This window comes from Lonchura striata, chromosome 2, assembly GCF_050655825.1.
Source record: "Lonchura striata isolate lonStrDom1 chromosome 2, ASM5065582v1, whole genome shotgun sequence".
NCBI lineage: Eukaryota > Metazoa > Chordata > Aves > Passeriformes > Estrildidae > Lonchura > Lonchura striata.
In genome coordinates this window covers 65,531,091-65,550,880 of record NC_140704.1, presented here as the reverse complement: position 1 = coordinate 65,550,880, position 19,790 = coordinate 65,531,091, and the positions used below count along the sequence as shown (strand labels likewise).

The 19,790-nt window shown below is 41.7% G+C and overlaps 2 protein-coding genes across 3 annotated transcripts in view; one reads left to right on the top strand and one right to left on the bottom strand.

Annotated features, from left to right (window-relative positions):
• Nucleotides 1-6,096, top strand: part of MAK (male germ cell associated kinase) — a 29,293-nt gene extending 23,197 nt beyond the window's left edge. The window contains exons 13-15 of one of the 2 annotated variants that reach the window (XM_021534463.3): nucleotides 145-219; nucleotides 1,734-1,862; nucleotides 4,594-4,979. In XM_021534463.3, the coding sequence (XP_021390138.3) occupies nucleotides 145-219; nucleotides 1,734-1,862; nucleotides 4,594-4,748 (359 nt within the window). In that variant the 3' untranslated portion in view covers nucleotides 4,749-4,979. Of the gene's footprint in view, nucleotides 1-144; nucleotides 220-1,733; nucleotides 1,863-4,593 lie in introns of both variants that reach the window. The other variant, XM_085571480.1, reaches the window with a different exon arrangement.
• Nucleotides 6,097-8,538: 2,442 nt separating this feature from the next.
• On the bottom strand, nucleotides 8,539-12,120 carry LOC110472625 (transmembrane protein 14C). Its single transcript, XM_021534476.3, has 4 exons — nucleotides 11,978-12,120; nucleotides 11,579-11,680; nucleotides 9,550-9,634; nucleotides 8,539-9,325 (listed from the first exon to the last, which is right to left on the bottom strand). Exons 1-4 carry the CDS (start codon nucleotides 12,051-12,053, stop codon nucleotides 9,268-9,270), a joined length of 321 nt encoding a protein of 106 aa, XP_021390151.1. The 5' UTR covers nucleotides 12,054-12,120; the 3' UTR covers nucleotides 8,539-9,267.
• Between the last annotated feature and the right edge of the window lie 7,670 nt (nucleotides 12,121-19,790).

Below are 19,790 nucleotides of genomic sequence, written 5' to 3'. Positions count from 1 at the left end.
TAGTTACTAATGTGTCAGATCTTCATTCTTCCTTGCTTTTTTCCTTCCTCATTTCTTTTACATCACCTAAATTAATTCTTCATACCCTTCTTCTGAAGTTCTGTTCTTCTGTCTTTTTCTTCCTTTAATTTTCCTTGTCTACAGATGAGAACTTAATTATACCTATTGAAAAGCTATCATGCAAAGAAAGGTTGAATGAAAAATTAGAAGATCCAAAAGGTAATTTACAGCAATTATAGCTTGGTTCTTTGTACATTTCCTATTTATGTTTTACAGTTTCTTGTAATAAAAAATATTACATTTACAATGCAGGTTCCTGATGATTGTATACTGCCATTTTCAGTTACAATCTGTTTTGTCATACCTTGCTTTCTTCATTATGGCTTCTCCTGGATTCTTGGAACTCACTGTGCTTTAAAAGGCAGAGAATATTTTATTACCCTAATCATAACCCATGCAGGTCACTGGATAATGTTGAGGAAGTCATCCTAATGTAGCACATGCCTGTCCCCTCAGGGATGGCTTGTTCCTGACAGCACTCAGGACTTGCACCTTTTCCTGCATTTGGGTTCTCTACCTGTTACACTGATCTTACAGTGTTGTGCTTGCACAGGTTTTGGTGGAGTTACCTTAGAGTAAAAGGGAGGAAACTCAGGATTCCAGGCTACCTAGTTTGTGCCTTATAGTTCATCTGCTCTGAAATTATCACAGAGTTCTGGGAGTGTTTGTGTGAAGAGGAACATTATAGGATAGGCCAAAGATTTAGGAGACAAAAAAACTGGCAAAGCAGATAGTGTGTTTTACTGTAACTACCACTGAAGCCGTGATGAATATGCTCACACATGATAAAGGTCAAAATTAACTACTAGGTATAGCCTTCTACTTCATAAATTTAATACTACTGAACACAAAATCTTACCACTAGAGAAAAGCATTTCTCTCTAGACATTGTGTCAGCACAGTCTTAACATTGTCCCAAGTGATGACAGACATGAAGATAGTGAGGGATTTTCTTGGATCAGGGAGTAAATATTGTAACAGATCACTCTTCCACTGAATACTAATTTCAGAACTAATTTTGTGTGTACATGCATGGTGCTTCCCAGCTTCCAGATAAGGACACTTTTGTCAGTCTTCCCAAGGTAGTGCTGCTTTAAAAAAAGATCTGGACCAAAACTAGGCATAAACAGAATTATAACCAGGGTTAAAGAGAGAGGATAATTGAGTGACTTTTATAGCAGGCCTTCAACCGTGGGAACTGTCAAAGTCAACTTCAAGTGGTGCACCACTTTGCACGAGAGACATTGGATTCCATTATTTTCAGTAGATTTAGGCCAAATATTTTGAGCACAAGAGTAGTACTGAGCACTCATTAAACCAGCTTCCAGTAAAGCAAGTAGATGTAAACAAAAGGTAAGATCCTACATTCCTCTGCATCTTTCCATGTGGTCTTAAGTTTAGTGGAAGTAATAATGAAATGTTTATTCTGCTCTTCCTCTTTATTCCTGCTGAATTTCTGTCTGCTAGTGCTGAAAACGGACCAACTAATAAACAAAGCAGAGAATAAATTCAATGAAAGAATGTTTTTCAAGAGACAAGCACTAGCAAGTTTTTAAATAACACTCATACTTGGTACTCTCGTGGTACTGCAAATATAATTTGAAGGGACTAGAAAAAGTAGGCAGTGTTTTCTGAATGCAGCTGAAAATTCTAAAATTCTGTAATGTCAACAGGAAATCCTGGCTTTGTAAGTAGTGGTGCTTACAACCCATCAGGACTACACACCTCTTCTTTCCACAAAAAAGAAGTTGGATCAGCTGGACAACGGATACAGCTAGCACCTCTTGGTGCACCTGTATCAGGTAAGAAATATTCTTTTGCTACTCATATCCAGAACAAAGAGAAATGTTCATTTTCCATGCTTCCTAACAGATGTATTAGCCCTTGGTATGGTTTTCCTCAAGTTTTGTAAAGAAAATTGTAGGGCATAAATTCTTCTTAATACAAGTGAACTGCATGTAGGTGCCTAGAGGCTGTCCTGATAGTTAGAGAAAACTACTGCTACTAATATTTGTTAGATAAGAGAGAAAATAATTATTAAAAGTGCAAAGAAGATTTGGACCATTAAACTACTGTTCATTAGTGGTGATGGTCTAAGCAGAATTGTAGAAACATGTAACTCCACAGCTCTATAACGGTCATGTAGTTGGCAGTCCATTCATTTGTTAAAAACAATGTGAAATCTCTTCTGAATGTAACTGTTCCTCTGCAGTATTGGTGACATTCTGAGCACCTTTTTCATTGTCATGTTTCTGATGCAGAGAAGATGAACAGCAGTGGTTAGGATGCAGGGAGAAACTGGTTTGCAAGTGAAGATTTAGAGCTGTTGTCCACAACCAGCAGCCCACTTCTCTGGTTACTTCAGAGGAAATAGCAAGGCCCTAAACCAGTAGTGAATTGTTTAACCAAAGCATCCATGGCAGACCAATCTGATACGGTCCTGCTTAATAATGTTGTCTTTTTGCTGACAAGCTCCTTTGAGTTACCTCTTCTCCCTAAGAACTTCCAAGTGGCTTCAGAGAACTGGAGCATGAGAGAAAGAAGGAGATGGCGCACACACACACATATATATATGTGTAGATATATGTGTGTGTGTGTGTGTATATATATATATATATAAAAATATATATAATATGCTTAGATGTGTGCATATTCTATTCAGAAACCCACCAAGAAAGGCTGGGGCTGCACTTAATTATCTTATTGAGTCACTGCTGAAACACAATTGCAAGAGTTGATTTGTCACAATGCATGGATCAAGAAGTTCACAGGAGGACAAAATCTGCAATTCTCTCTAGACTGCTGTGAATAGTGCAAAAAAAAAATCACATGTGGTGTTCCAAAGGAAGTAAAATTTACTGTTATCTGTAATTAGAAATTGAATGTGTGTAGTAGAAGTCAGAAAAGCTGGCAGATGGAGGTCAATTAAGATACTCTTCTACCTCCAGGAGAAGAACAAGAATGTTGCTTAAACCACTCGTATTTAGCTTAAAGTCTTCAGAGTTGTATGGAAAGAGAGATAAGGACAAAGGAAATGGCAGGTTTTATCTCCTAGATGTCAGTATTTGAATATTAACATTTTTGGTGACCCTTTGCTTTATATTATCCAAAATGTAATAAGTTATGCTGTCAATTGTTTTTGCTCTTTTCATTTTTTTTGTTAATTTTTTTTATGCCATAATTTAATGTAGTATGCAAAATCCCTTTTTCTGAAATACCAGGAAAAGTGGCCTTTATTGCCAAGATAGTGTAGACTGGAATCATACTTGCTGGTGAAAGATAGGGAATGCCAGCCTACAATAAAAATAAAGTATTCAAAGAGGTGGAGACCTGACCCCAAATATCAGCTCTGTGATGTTCCCCCTTTTTAAATGTCTTGATCCTCACCTGTTCCTTAACAGGTCCAATCCACTGCTGAAAAACGCTACCAAAACCAGGTGGTTTTCTCTAACAAACAGAATAATACTTAGGCACCAAAAAAACCATCAATTTAAATGTTAAATTTTGTTTTAAAGAGTGTCAGTACATAATGAGACTAAAACATAAAAGTAGGAATGGAAGGGGCAGGAACTACCTTAGGAATGCTAAGGAAACAAGGGTAAGGTGTAGCAGGAGTCTGAATAAAAGGGGTCCTGGCTGGCTAATTTTAAAGACTTGGGAAAATGGTTGAATTGGTCATGAACATGAAGAAATGTCAGCCCCTGCAGCAGGGCAATTACTTTAGTTGCATGAAATTCAAGGAAGTAGGAACTATCTGAAGTGTCAAAAGGGGAAATCTGAATAGGAAGTACAGGAATACAGTAGTGCCCTACTGCTAGTGCCTGAGATCATGTGGGTGCCAATATTGAGAGAGAAAGAAAGCCCCCAAACTTAGAATAAATCCTGTGAAATTAAGGGAGAAATGGGAAATGGAGCAAAGAAGACTTGCCACCAAGTATACTAGGAGTTCTGAGCTAAGCAAGAGGGGAATAAAAGGAATAAAATCTCAAAAGGAACAAGAGGGTCTCCAGAAGCTGTCCTTCAGGCTAAGCTGTTTAAATCTTAATCAGCTTATCAATGCTATAATTACATGCTTTTTTAAACATTTGAGGTAGAAGAAAGAACACTTTCATACTGTAGCAGTTTTGTAATAGGAGATACAGAGTTGTAGGCAGTTGCATCAGTTTTTCCACTGAATTTCATTCTCAGCATTTTCTTGAGGGATTGCTGCAAAACAACTATTCAGTATGTGAGAATAATACACACAAACTATTGGAAAAAATAGCCTTATCTGAAAACAAGCATAGACAACAAGGTCTCAGGCACATGATGTGATTCTTGAGGTTCTCCTGTGTGGGGCCAGGAGCTGGACTCTATAATCTTAGTGGGTCCCTTCCAACTCAGGATGTTTTATGACATACAGGAGACCAAAGCATCCTGCTGCATTAGCATCCTTGAGGTCCATAAGTCATCTGTAAGCTCTCATTCTTTTCTCTGTAGAGGAGTAAAATACCTTTTTAGTCATAATTAATTCTGAGTTCTTATTCCTTGTAGATTATTCCTGGAAAAACAAAGTTGCTCGTCCTCCATTACCAGGTCCTACTTTCAATGCAGCAACAAAAAACATGAGTATCTTTACTCACCCCCCAACAATTCAGCGAGTGCATGGAAGAACAGACTGGGTGGCCAAGTATGGAGGAAACAGATAGAAAATACATCCTGTGTGGATATTACATGCTCTGTGTTCAGTTCTCCTGCACTTGGAAACCTGAAAAAACCTATTTGCTCCAGCTTTTCTTAAGACTATGCAACAGTAAAGAAGAAAAAAAGACCTTGTGTTCTATTATTTGTATAGTACATATAATACCATGTAAAATACTGGCTGTAAAGTAGGATGCAATGAAGTATTGTACAATACATATTGCCAAAACTAAGAAGTAGATTTCACCTGATGTTTTCTATAGATAAATCTCCTGATCTCATACTCTTTGGAACAACAAAGGATAAGGTTGTTCATCCAGTGCAACATCTGCTGCTGGAACGTGCTTGAAGCACACAGGCAGCACAAAGAAGGGCTGAAGCAGAGCAGCACCAGGCTTCCAGGTGTGAGGCTGGTTCCTTAGAATGAAGACAAGAGTGAAAGCACAGATCTGGCTTTGTGAAGAGCATCAGTGTCCTGCAAGGATTTCAGAACTCACTAAGAGTTACTCAGGGTCTGTAAGGTGTAAATATTCATGTAGCAATGAGAACTGAAACCCTTGTAGTAGGACATAGGCAATCCACTGATATTACACAAGGAAGGTCTAGAAATCTGGCTGATAGAGGACTATTGAATGATACAGCAATATGGGAAAATAGTTAAACAAGTACTGAATACTACTTACCAGGTTGTAAAGTAAAGCCTAACAATCAGATTGTGCTGTTTTAATTAACTTATTGCCATTTTTTGTCAAAGATCTGTAAAGATTTATCTCTGGTCTGTCAAGGGAGTGTCACAGTGACCTTTTAAAGAGCCAAATAACTGCAGTCTGTCAGTCATTTTAAGGGTGAATTAGCCAAAAATGCGTAAATTATCACTAAACTCATGTTGCTGTATGTCTTTATTGGGTGATTGGACTAAACTACAGAGTTTGAATAGGCTACATGAGGAAGATTATTGATCTGTTCTTCAAAGACATTGCTTTCTGTTTTAGATCTTAAAGGCCAACTTAGGTACCTGAAAACACGGACAAAACTTTAATAATTCAGTATGTCAGTGTTTATATGCTCATTCAGTACTTTCCCCAGCTTTTATGCTAACTTATATAATAATATTGCCCAAAGGACTTTGCAATGTACAGTGAATTTTTATTAGGATGTTGAGCTGGGCTACTTCTTTTAACAGCTGTATTTAGAATAAATGCTTTAGACTTTATAGTAACATTAAACTTGCCATTTTAAAGTAAAGACTGAGAATGCTCTTTTCAGACATCAAGATGTTAATGATGACTTCAAGCATTTTTAAAAAATAAATTTATTTGTATGGCTTTTATAAATGGATATTAAACTTTAAACTCCTTTTGTGTTATAATGTATGGGTTACATTAACTTCCTGAAAAGCAATTTAATCTAAAACAGTTGTACCAAAAAGTCAAATATTTTGTTAGGAAAATTGCACCGAAAGTAAACACTACTTTTTTTTAATACTGTAAGAGCTATGCAAGGATAGGGCTGTCTGGTTAGTAATGCACTAGAGAGTTTAATTCAATTGCCACTGGTCTAGGATTAAGTATTTGCCATTCCCTTAGTAATAAGAGATGTCCCTATGCTGCATAAATGCATCTTAAATTAACTGTACAACATATCTGTAACTTGCTATGGCAAGGAAGGACACCCTCAGACAATTTGCAACAGGCATAAAAGCTATGATTTTATAATTAAAAAACAAAATTAATTACTCATCTCTTGTACAAGATGCCAATGACAGTTAAAATCACAGCCTGGTCAAGGAATTAACTAATAATGTGCTGATAACTCATGTGTCTGAGTCACCTGAGAGAAGAAAAATAAACAGCTACTGTTTATGGCACTAAATATGGTTAGAAGAAACATGCTGTCCTTGTTGCATGCTAATCAATCTTGTAAGGGCTTTGACATAACCAGATCAGTCTTTACTTGTCCACAAGCAAAGCATGACAGCAGTTGAATAATTCTTGTTGCAAGCAGCAAGAATAGGCTAATGGGCTTTGTACAGTCATTTAACTCTGATTCATTGGTACACATTGGACTGTTAGTGCAGAAATGCTTAAAAACATTATTATATGCTAATAAATTTTCAAAGGGATACAAAGTGTGTAAAACTAAGATTTTTCTCTTGTCCCTTTGCCTGTATTACTGCTGTTTATCCTGAGCCTGAGTGTTCTACTACAAGTTCTAAATTACTTCTACCAGCAGTTCTCAATTCAACCTATTACTTTCCAAAGCTCAGGAAACAGCAGCAAGGATTCACACTTTAATCTAAAAGTATAAAAGCTTACCAGTCCAGTTTTCTGCTTTCTACTGTCTTTATTCTGTTAAAGACAACTGAAATTTAAATTCACCAGTTACCTGGCTTGAGACCAGCATTATACAATTACAAAACTGCTGGGTCATGGCTCTTCTCAGTTTATTGCAGGAGATGCATTTATGTTTGCATCCTACTCCTACAGAAGAAAACTGCTTCAACAGTAATATGAAGAGGCAAAAAATCCTCACCATAAAGCAGTTTAAAGAAAAGTGTCTTAAATGCTAACATCTGGCTTACTAACTTTTTCAAATTAGAACAAAGATGTGGGGACACCTACCTACCAGTGCTGGGTCCTGGGCTGGAATTAGGCACTTAAAAGGGTGACATGTTAACAAACCATCTGCTGTCCTGCACACCCCTTATTGCCATGCAGAGAGATAGGAGAGAAATGTAAATACAGGTGACCACCTGAAGCTGAACTCTGCAGGGTGATAAATAAGGGCTGTAAGAAGATGCTCTGGGTACAGTTCCTCATCCAGATCTGTCTGTGCTCAAGCCAGCTCTAACCCAAGCTGTCTGGCCTGGGACCAGGCTGCTGAGACTCTTGCTGGAGCTGTACCCATTCCTGGCCACGTCCCTGCAGATCCGTAAGCCAGTCTGACTGACCTGGCATCCCGGTTTGACCTCAGTCCTGTCTCATCCCTGTGACTTGCCTGGCCAACCACCTCCCTGCTGGCAGAGCCTGGCTGTGGCCACTGGCCCAGCTCTGCGCCTCCTGCTCACGCAGCACGAGGTCACTGCCCTGCCTGTGCTTCTGCGACGAGGGAGGAGGGAAGGAAAACCACAGAATGTGATCCTCATGCCAAGGTACTACCCTGATACTCAGAGAATTCTGAGCAGCCCCAGAGTCTCACCAATCTAATGGACCAGCCCTCTTGCTTCCATCCCTCTCAGTATCAGGCACCAAAGAAAAAAGGTTGAAGAAATCGAAGCTCAGGATCTGTGCAAAAAGGGACATAAGTTAAATGTGACCAGAAAAGGGATGCATTACCAGTCATGTGTATCTTCCAGGATATTTCTCTATGGAAAGTTTATAATGATTTCAGGCATTAAGGGAATTAACTGAGGACAAAGGCTGATCAAATAAGCCCTTTGGTCTTTAAATAAACTTTCATACAGTATTTTCTAAATCTAAAATAGATTAACCTCTCAGAATACAAAACAAAACCATAACAAAACAAAACTAAAAAAACACCAAAAAAACCACCAAAAAACCCAAAATAAAAAACTTTAATATAATACTTGTCTGAATATGTGGTCTGTATGCTTTTGTGCTGTCACCTCTCTCCCAGTTCAGATTTTTTTAATTTAGAAGTTACTAGATTCAGGGATACAATAGATTATTTATACAATTCATGCTCGCAAATATATCCCGACACCCTGCAGGAAAGGCACCAAACTGTATCATCCAGATGAACAATTAGAGACAAAATAACCTGTGTAGAACACAAAAGTTTGCAAGAATAATTTCTTGGTTTATTAAAATAACATTTTAATAAAGCTGTGCCTACAATTCAGCATTACCTAATAAAGCATATTTTTAATTTATGAGTAGTAATCTGTAAAAGTAAAATGAATGACATACAGCCGAGCTTACAAATGATTGCAAGTCATGGGTATGCATTTATTGCATTACAGCAGAGCCTCAACAGCTGGCTCCATGATTGTGTTTTGTGGGACCAGGTTCTAACATGCAGTGCTGGGAGAACAAACTCCCTGACTGACAAACACTGTGAACAGATAAACTGGCATGGAAAGGGAGATGGAACATCATAAGCACGTTTATTGTATGAATTACTAGTAACAAATCGGCAACTCCTCTCTCCTGGTTTTAGAGGTATACATGATTTTAGAAGGACAAGTTAGATGTGCATTTAAGCTTCAATCCTGCAACTGTCTGAATGCAAGGGCCAGGAGGTCTTTGCTGACACGAAGCTGCAGGAACAGAAGCTAAACTATTGCTATACTCATATTTTTTTGCTTGCTTTCAGTGCAGCAAATGTTGACAAATACCATGACAAGGGCTCTCTATGTCAATCCTTTAAAAACACAACTCACGTGCATTAGGATATGAAAAATACAACACACAGGTAGCAGTGCCTGTTACACTTATGTGCAGCACATTTAGGCAGTTGCATTTTTGGGCTTCTCAGTCATGTCTCTTCAAGTCACTTGATTCAGACTTATGGCTTAATAGGTTTTTCCATCATCTGCAATCCAAGCCGTCCAACCATCAGTAAACTGTGGAACAGAATAGTTGTTATAAAAAGAAGGAGGTGGAGGCAAAATCCCATAAAGAACAAGAAGGAAGAAAACACTGACATTTCATTTAGCCGAACACCACCACAAGATTTCATTTTTCACAGAACTTACCATGTTACATTTTCAAAACAATATAATCCACAAATAAGCTAAATAAAATGGTTATTCAGTAACACAGACAAGAACAACAGACAGGTGGTTACCTGGCACCAGCAATTATCCCGGGCATTGCCTTTTTGGAGTTGTAGAATCTCATTCCCATAACAGTAGACAAGGTGCCAGATGCCACTGTTGAAAAGAAGCCCAGTCAGAACCATTTGACACAGAAATGCCAGCGCAGCATTGCCACACTTGGGCACTGAGCAGCACCAGCCAAACACACCTACACATACAGATAGGAATGCCTCCCTCTGTGAGTAAAGCAGTTTGATTTTCTTCAGCATCAAAGCTGTCATTACAACCTTCTCAGCAGCTTTGGTAAGCACACTCCACTGCTCAGCAGAAGTGAGGAGATCTCACCAGGGTTGAGACACAGTCTGATCACCCACAAACTCTAATCCTCTGAACAGGTCACTAGCTCTCCCTCAACCCTTACTTGCAAAGAATGATTATTCCCTCGAACACAGGCAGGCTCAAAACTGCCAGAAAGCTGGGATGGTGACAGTATTCACTATGTGGGAGGTAAATATTATTTACAGTCCCCATTTCTCTGTGACATTCTGAACTGGAAAGTGGCAGTAAATACTACAACTAGAAAGAAAACAACCTCACTTGAAAATATGATTAGAAAACAGAAAACAATCCAAAGGATCAAACTGAAAGAGCTATTAACATCTTAGACGTGTGCAGATTATTTTTCTCTAAGTGTAGAAAAGGAATCCCATCAACATTCACAAGAAATTTACAGGGCCATTGTTTTTTTGAATAAGAAAGGGAGGTGAAAGTGTGGTATACCTTTTTCCAAAGCCTCAAGTTTGTTTGCATCAGACAGGGTAAAAGGTATTCTAGTGATACTCTGTTAAGGTTCTGTTTCTGCATTTCTACTCGTAATGTACTGGGACCAACTTACAGCTCTGCAGGAGCCACAGCTGCACATCTCAAGGAGGGCTGAGGAGGGAGGGAGGGATGGATGGATGGATGAATAGCTATACTAGACTGTGACACATTACTGCTTTCAAGAGGTCCATCTGAAAACACTCCATGCACCACATCAGGATATACAAAAGGTGTTAATTCCTCTTCCATGACACTGCCTATAAACCCATGCCAGAGATGCACAGCCACTCCTATAACATGCCAGAGTGGAAGGACAGTTCACAAATGGAAATTGTGCTTTGCACTGAGCTACATTTTACGTTTCATTCCTTACTGATGAGGATGGTCCTCTACAGTGGCTTCATAAAGCCTTTCAGCACATTAGTCCTATTGGTTTAAAATAGTCTTAAATCACTGTAAAGCTATAGTATCATAGCACTAGTGACAATATGGAGTAATTGCAGAGCTAGCAGGAACCTCAAGAAGTTATCTAGGATACCCTAGATAAGGTACAATCAGTTCCTGATAGTGGTTTAACCAGATATTACACTCCTGCAGCAAAGGAACTCCCTGAGGTTCACCTGAGTGCCTCATAATATTTTCCACAGTGATTTCATCCTTCTCCTTCCCCTGAAGAGTTAACTGCAAGCTTAACACCCACAACTTCTTGTAAGCTCTACTATAAGCAAGCAGAATACATCACTGCCTCTTTTCTTTTACATGCTGTTTCTTCCAGATGGTATGATGCATTGGAATATGTACTGCTCCTCTGAGATGCCTGTGCAAACCAGGGTTCCCTAAGGCCACGTAGCCCCTTTCACACTGTTGTCACTATTGCAAAAATAGTGCTTATTCCACCACCACAGGCTAAGAACGTTGCTTCGCAACCAAAAATTTTTCACGTATGTTTTTTGCACCTTATGTGTTGGTGTAACACATTATCTAATCTGGCAGAGGAGACAGTTGGTGACAGTTTCTCACCAGCTCTGGATTCACACAGGACAATCCAGGTCTTGGACCCAGGAATCATGCTCTTAAACAAATACTTCCTGCCTGTGGGCAGGGGGTCCTGCCACCACTTACAACATTTGTATAGGTACAAGGGCACAGGGCAGCTGAAACATGCTAGAAAACAAAAAGCTTACTGTTCCCAGCGCCACCAGTAACACTCAGTACTCGGCTGCCGAGCAAACTTACCGAGGGAAAGCCACACATTCTTTGGATCTTTGGACTGCTGGTACGCGCCGAGTCCCGCTAAGCCGCCGAACAGAAGACCGGCAGCCAGAGACGGGACGCTGCCTTCAATAAAAAATAAAGCAGTCAGCGGAAGAACACACGCAGAGTCAGCCTGCACACCAATCGAAAGCACTTCGCGACTCCCCCGTGCCAGTCAGTAAATCCACAAAACCAATCTAACCACAGCATTAGGGCTGAGGGGTTTGGGGTGCACTTTGCGAGCACCGTTTCGTTGTTTGGTGGCAGCAAGGACTGAGCGGGACTTGAGGGGTCACTGCCGGCGGCGGTCCCGGAGCGGGGCGGAGCGGGGACTGCCTGCGAGCAGACCGGACAGGGACAGCCACGGCCACCAGCACCCACCTGCCTTGGCGTAGCCCACGACGCCTCCCGCCGCCACCAGCGCCGCGTAGCCGAAGCCCAGCCAGTCGTACTCCATCTGCGGGAGAGCCGCGCTCGGCAGCGCAGCACGGCGCCGACCTTGGGCCGCCCTCCCTCCGGCCGCCCCCGGCCCCGCCCGCGGCCGCCCCGGGGCCGCCTCCCGCAGGTCCCGCCCGCCGCCCGTGACGGCGCCCGGGGCGGGCCCGCAGCGGCGGCAGAGCGGTGGCAGTGGTGCCTCGGCTCCGGGCGGGTTTGCTTGGTTGGCTGCCCATCGTTAACGCAGTCGGGAAGTCAGAAACGGAGCAGAAAACACCCATCGTTCCTTTTCCTCCCAGGCTCGGGCTCGCCCCGCACTGCCAGGGGGCGGGACGGGGAGGTTGCGCTCGGTCCGTAGCGTCTCTTCCGCGCTGCGGCTCCCTCCTCGCACTCTGGCCGTGCCCTAGCGTGGGGCGCTCCCACGGCGGACAGTTCTGCACGAAGTGCCGCATCGTAGGTCCTTCCACGGGGTGCAGTCCTTCAGGAACAGGCTGCTCCATCGTGGATCTTCTGCGTGGTCGCAAGTCCTGCCAGCACGCTTGCTTCGGGGTGGGCTCCTCTCTCCGTGGGCTGCAGCTTCAGCTTCCTCCGGGGCATGTCCACCTACTCCAGTGTGGTGTGCTCCGTGGGTCGCAGGAGGATCTCTGCTCCCTGAGCTGGAGGGGGTTAGCCCACCTCACCGTGGGCTGCAGCACGGGCTGCAGGGGAATCTCTGCCCTTGCACCTGGAACACCTCCTGTCCTTCTTCACTGACTTTGCTGTCTGCAGGGCTGTTCCTCCAAAAAGCTTCTCATTCCTCTCTCCAGCTGCTGATGCTGCTGTGCAATAAGTTCTTTCCGCTTCTTAAATACATTTTTACGGAGGTGCCACAATTGTTGTCACAAGTTCAGCTTGGCCAGCAGCGGGTCTGTCCTGGAGCTGGCTAACTGCCCAACGCAAGGGTAGGTCCTGGTGTCTCCTCCCAGAAGCCAACCTTGCCCTGGAAGCCCAATCCAGATGTCAAAAGAAGGCATCTGGATTCCTCGGCAGCTCTGCTGAGGACGCCACACACATGCGTGCAACGGTGGTGTTCTGCTACAGGGCACAATCCCCAGCACCATGCAGCAGCCTGCCCAGCACGGCACCGGATGCTGTCCTTTGCCCTGAAAGCAGGCTTGCTAACTGGTGCCCAGTGCCAATTCACTCACTGAGACAGGTATTTCCATCTTTCATTCTAGTTTGCACAAGTAGAGAGCTTGGTCTGCTCACTTATCATCGATACTTTATACATACATTTCAAAAACTAATTGCACCATTTATACATTTTAACAAACTAGGGCAGAAACATTCACTGGTGACATGACTTTTCTATAATTGCTACTTGACCCCCTGTCCATTTGCTAGTTATATCTCTTGCTTCTCATGCTAATCAGTCCACAGGTGCAGTTCTCTCCATTTTAGTGTAAGTACCTAATCAAATCAGGTAGAAAGGTTTAGTGTTACCTACTTAATGCCATTGCTTTGCCTTGAGTGCCTATTTCTGGGCCTATTTCTAGTGCTTGTTTCCAGCCTCTTCGGGTGCCCCTCACAATAATGAGCCAAGTGTTAATCATTTTTACGAGTGAGCCTTCATGCCCACATAGCAAACCACCACCATGCTGGCAGTCACCAGCCATGAGACAGCAGGGTTTGTGAGACAAAGACCTTTTCTTGGATGATCTCCTGTTACCAAAGGTCTGAATCTTCCCTGGATTCCTAGTGTGGGAGGGGGACAGAGATGGAAAGCAAAGTCATAGCTAGAGGGTGGCACTGTGAATCTGGAGCAATGAAAATTGGTCTTTGTTAAAATCCATTGAGAATGATTTGCAGAGGGTCATCAAAAGTGCCCCTCTGCTGTGGAGTAATGCCAGTAAAACTTTTTGAAGCATGATATCAAACTGTTCATTAGATGTTTGTATGATCACAGGCTGGTTCCTGGTGAAAGCTGAGGGTGTTGATCTATTCCTGCACATCACCACGTAACACCTTATCATGACCTCTGAATCAGTGTGTCCTATTGGGTTGATTTTCAGACCATCCTTCATTATGTTTGCAGCATTTTCATTCATAGTTTGGTGCTGCTGATGTCACTGCCGACCTCACAGCTCATGTAAGTCAGAATCTTTGATGCTTTAAATGAATTAGAAATCAGTGACTGTCTCAGAAGCCAGTGGGCAGAAAATCCAACTGGCTACTTCAGTTTTATGCCTCTTGTGGCTCTGCTATAATTTATTCATGGGTGTCAATGTTTCAGCCTTGCATTTATAGGTTTCAAAATGATGGGTTTGTGGTAGCTGTGTGCTTACAAGTTCAGTGAGACAAGTTTGAAGGATAAGGCAGAGGAATTGATACAGCCAACAGAGGAATGGTATATGCAAGAGAGAAAACCAAACCAGACTGTAAATTCACTTAAGTGTGCTTGGATTTGTCTTTGTTCTGCATCTGTGAGTGTCCCTGGAAGTGTTCCAGGTCAGGATAGATGGGGGCCTGATGTAGTGAATAACATTCCTGCCCATGGCAGGGATTTTGGAACTAGATGATCTTTAAGGTCCCTTCCAACCTAAACCATTCTATAATACCATGATTCTGCATACACATTGCTTTCATTACTAGAGTGAAGTTGAAAGACGAGGAGGTACAGATAGAGGAGCCCAAGCTCTCTCCGTGGAGGTGCACCACAGCTGCTGAACTCAATCATTGCTGTTACTGTTGTGCAGGTCAATCCTTCCTTAACATCCTTCCTACCAGACACCCCTCCAGTGTTTCATCTTTCCCTTTCTTTTACTGCTATTTCAAGGTAACACCAGTATGGTAAGGTCTCACTGGTTTTGATGCAGTTCTTCAGTTTTGCTGCCAGAAATCACTGTTTTGTCTCTTCTGCAGTGAATAACTCTATTGTCCTTTTCTGCAAAAGCGAAAAAAAAGAGACTGATGAGGCAGGTGTTGTAGTCAAAAATCAGTCACACAGTGAAAACAAATTAATTTACTTACAGAAAAGCATAACCTGGATTAGCATTCATAAAAACAACACAAAACTTTAAAAAAATCTTAAATAACTTATGAACAGAAATCTGTGATGTTTTTGTGGATTCTTACTTGAACAGTTAATATAACCCATAATGTATCTGTATATCCATAAAATATCTGTATTTCTTCAGGTTCAGAATGCTACGTGCCATTATATCCATAAGTTTCAAACTGCCAAGCTCATTGCTTCTGCCGCTGACTGACATTTTGCTATTCACATCTGGAGTCTGAACAATGAAATGTGATGTTGTTTGTACTCTGGGCTACTTTAAATACTCACGCAACAGGGTGAGAACAGCTTTATTTTATTTGGGATTTTTCAGTTTGGGAGAGATATTCAGCTTATTAGACCAAGGAGGGGATGGGCTGGTCCCAGACCTCTCTTAAGTCTCTAGACCTTCCTAAAACTCCCTATTTGAAATACTTACTCACTCTGAAATACTTCTCTCTTCAGCTCCCTCCATGACAGCAAGATAGCTAAGCTCTCTTCTCCTCTCTTCAAAATACTAAACAGAATTTTTTCTCTGGAGGAAACATTTGGTGCCTTTCTGCTGGAATCTGCATCATTAGGTGCTGGCAGCCCTAAAAGCAGAATAAGCTGACTGAGGCAGATCCTGTCTGTTCAGAACCTTCCCTGCAGGTTACCAGCCACACTCCAGGACATATAAGTGTCTTGTGTTCCTGTTACAGAACTGCTGCAGTTTGCAATCCAGTTTGTTAAAAGACCCTGAAATTAGTAATGTTTTCATATTTGGTGGTAAACTGCTGTTATTCAAGAGGTATTCTTTGAGCCATCACTGCTTGCTCAGAAGAAAGGCAGGAGAGCAGCACACAGTCTCCCTAAATTCAGGCATCCCAATGTTTACCACTTTTGTGCAGCTGACTGGGTCACTCAAGAGTGCTGCTAACATGCCATGTGAATACAACCACAACTGCTAGAGGAATAAGCATTCATAGGTTTGCTTCCTTGCTTTGTTTTTAGGACACGATGACTGAGAACCATGACTTTTGTCTTCTGTTTGCCACACCAAAATATTCTCAAGCCCCAATTTTTTTTCTTTTTTTTCTTTTTTCTCTGCAGCATTCTTGGTCAATTGTGTTTATCAAGAGTTTGAAGAAAAAATCTGCTCAGATGTTGGATAGCCTTCCTCTGGTGGCTGTTACTGTGGAATTAAAATGGGGCTGTGACCAAGCACAAAGCTGTGTTTGCATCAACTACTATATGCCACAAAAATGAATAAACTTGGGAAGAAGTCTTATGCCGCACCAAGAAAAAAAACAGAAACACTATGTTATTGCCAAAGCTTGATTACTGCTTTTTCAGTCCTGAAAATACTTATCTTCCCCACTTTCCATCTCCCCCTCAGTGTCCCTACCAATCAGGATGGTCTAAGGACACTGGTAAAACAAAATCTGCATCTAAATTAATTTTTTTTTCCAGTTCAGTTAGTTGGTCAAGTAAGACAAATATGTAAGCCCCTGTTTTTCAGGCATGGACTCCTGTGCCTGAAATGCTATCTGATTTTTCTAAGCAGGCACACCAATACAGTAAAGGATCCTGTTTGCTATTACAAACTTTGTCCTAAGAGATATTTAAAGAACAGGTATTATCTGGGAAATGCAGCATCTTTATTCTATTTCCAGTAGTCTTCTGTTATTCTCTGTAGTAAATATCAGTATATTTGACAAAACCATATCTATATGTGTAGCCAGCAGTTGTATTCCTGTTTTTAAGATCTTGCTGATTGTGATTCATTACACTTGTCTTTTAGACACAAAAAGGGCTAGGAATGCATGGCTGCATTCCTTTTTTTTGTAGGAAAAGATAGCAATGACAGGGTAGCAAGACAAAAGTTGGAGCTAGAAAATATCCCATTAAAAATGACAGAAATGGAAAGCTCCTGTAGCTGCAAGAGGAGCTTTGCCCTGGTGTCTCCTTCTGGATCTCTCATACTTTGGTCTCCAAGTCTTAAGTGATTTGCAGGCACTATGAGGCAACCCAATCCAAGCTGCATTTATAGAACATCCCTAAAAATCCTGTCTCATGAGTTTATGCTCTGACACAGCAGAAATTCAGACTGCTACTACTATTCTCTTGACTGCTTTTAGTGATGTTGTGGGCTGGGGTGTTGTCACCTGAAAATACCAGTTGAATTTCCTCTGGCAGTGGAGAGAAACCAATACTTTTAGCCACACTAGATTTTCCACAAACTAATTCTGGATGCTATTTGTGTATTTTTGCTGGTTTCAGTATAGTTGTGTTGTGAAATTACTGTCATTGAAGCTGACTGAAGTTCTCAATTTTTTTTCTCATCAATACACATAACTACACTATGGATTAACGATCCTTGAAATCAAATATGTGTTGCTAGCACAGGAAGAAAAAATAGAGAAAAATGTACACAATACCATGACAACCTCCATGCCTCTCTTCCGTATCAATCCACTTCACCACTTCTACCTCCCCATCACATGCTGGCTATGGATCCTTGGGCTTCTGAAACTCAGTAACAGAAAATCAAATAGTTAGTCCCTTTAAGAGCTTTGTGTTCAGTTTTGTGTGCACTCTGGGGCCTTTCTCCACAGAACTGGGGTAAAATGCTTTGGAATACACATCAACAGGTGCCTGGCTGCTAACATGGTTTCTTCAAGTCAAGTTTCTTTGCTGAGAGCAGCTTTCATGACACAGACAAGACGTCAACACAAAAGACCTAAAGATTTCATTTGAGAAATAAAATCCCTCTTCTGCAATAGCCTCAGTATGATACTGCACATAATCATTCATGTAACCTTCCCAACCAGAACTGCCCTCCAAGTGATATTTGAACACTGGGCCAATAACACATAGTACCTTCACATTAATTTAGTGGTAAGTACTGGATTTTTGCTTTGCTTTTTGTTGTTGGTTAGTTGGTTGGTTGGTAGGAAATGGACTAACAGAACAAATTCAAGCATGACATAATTGGAAGGAGTTATTGAAACTCAATTATAACCTATTATGTTATATAATAATAGATATAGATTTAGGCAGATCACAGGACCTATCCATGATATAAATGAGTAGGAGTTTATCCTCTGCTTGTCACTAATTATCACCTTCTGCAAGCCCAGGTTTCTCAAAGTCTCATTCAGCCTGGTCTTGAACACTTCCAGGGATGGGGCATCCACAACTCTGGACAACCTGTCCAGTGCCTCACAGTAAAGAATTTCTTCCATATATCCAATCTAAAACCATCTTCTTACAGTGTAAAGCCATTCCCCCTTGTCTTATCCCTACATGTCCCTGTAAAAGGTCCTTCTCCAGCTCTTAACAGGCTCTCTTTAGGTACTGGAAAGATGTTCTAAGCTCAAATGAGAACCTTCTCTCCTCCAGGCTGAACAACCCCAGCTCTCTCAGCCTGTCTTCATAGGCGAGGTGCTCCAGTCTCTGATCATCTTTGTAGTCCTCCTCTGGCCTTGCTCCAGCAGGTCCATGTCTTTCTCATGTTGGGGGCCCAGAGCTGGATGCAGCACTGCAGGTGGGGTCTCACCAGAGCAGGGCAGAGGGGCAGAATCACCTCCCCAAAGCCTGCTGGCCACACTGCTCTGGATGCAGCCCAGGACACATTTGGCTTTCTGGGCTGCAGGCACACACTGCTGGGTCATGCTGAGCAACAAACACAATCACCAAGTCCTTCTCCTCAGGGCTACTCGCACTTCATTTTCCCCCAGCCCATATTTATCCTTGGGGCTGCCCAAACCCACAGGCAAGACCTTGCATTTGTCCTTGTTGAACTCCATGAAGTTTGCACAGTCCCATCTCTCCAGCCTGTCCAGGTCCCTCTGGATGTCATCCCTTCCCTCCAGTGTGCTGACTGCACCACACAACTCGGTGTCAGCAGCAAACTTGCTGAGGGTTGATTGCACACAATCCCACAGTCTGTGACACTGACAGAGATGTTAAACAGTGCCAGTCCCAATACCAGCCCCTGAGGAATGTCACTCATATCGAGTGCCATGCCACAAAAACTGACTCATGACTTTTAAAACAAATGCAAAAAAGGCTGTATGATCCAACCGCAGAACTACCATAGCACTTTGCCATAAACAATAGTGTGTCTCAGATATAACCAGAACTTAATAACTTTATTTCTCCCTTTCTGTATATTGTGTTTATCAAATAAAGTAACATGCCAAAAAAATGTGGTTTTCTCCCAGGGAAAATTCAGAAAAATATTACTTTTTCACAGAAAGTATTAAAGTAAATATAACACTTTATGAAAGAGCAAAAGAGACAGTGATGGCAGAAAATAAATCCTTTAAATAGCCTGGGATGTGCATTACCATCCCAAATTAAAAATCTGTTCATAACAGATGGCAATAAATGTGGTGTATGGGAAGTTTCAGAAAATGCTGATACAATGGCAAAGCAGAAAGATATCTGACAAAACAGGAATGACCCAAGGACATCCACAAAAATACTGGAAGGCACTGCCTTCCAGGAATACAAAACTACTGACTTCACATTATTCACCATCTCCCAAATTGAGGAAACTAGGCATCTTTGTAAGTTAATTAAAAAGTAGGGTAAAGTGTAGCTAAGTATGGGGAAAAGAATTAATTTATCATATTTTTCTTTAAATAGTTGCTTGAGTGACTGGTTTCAGATTCAGAATTTTCCTGGGGTGCTGTTCTTAAAAAGACAGTTTGTCTGAGAAGTGGTGCTGCTTATGAA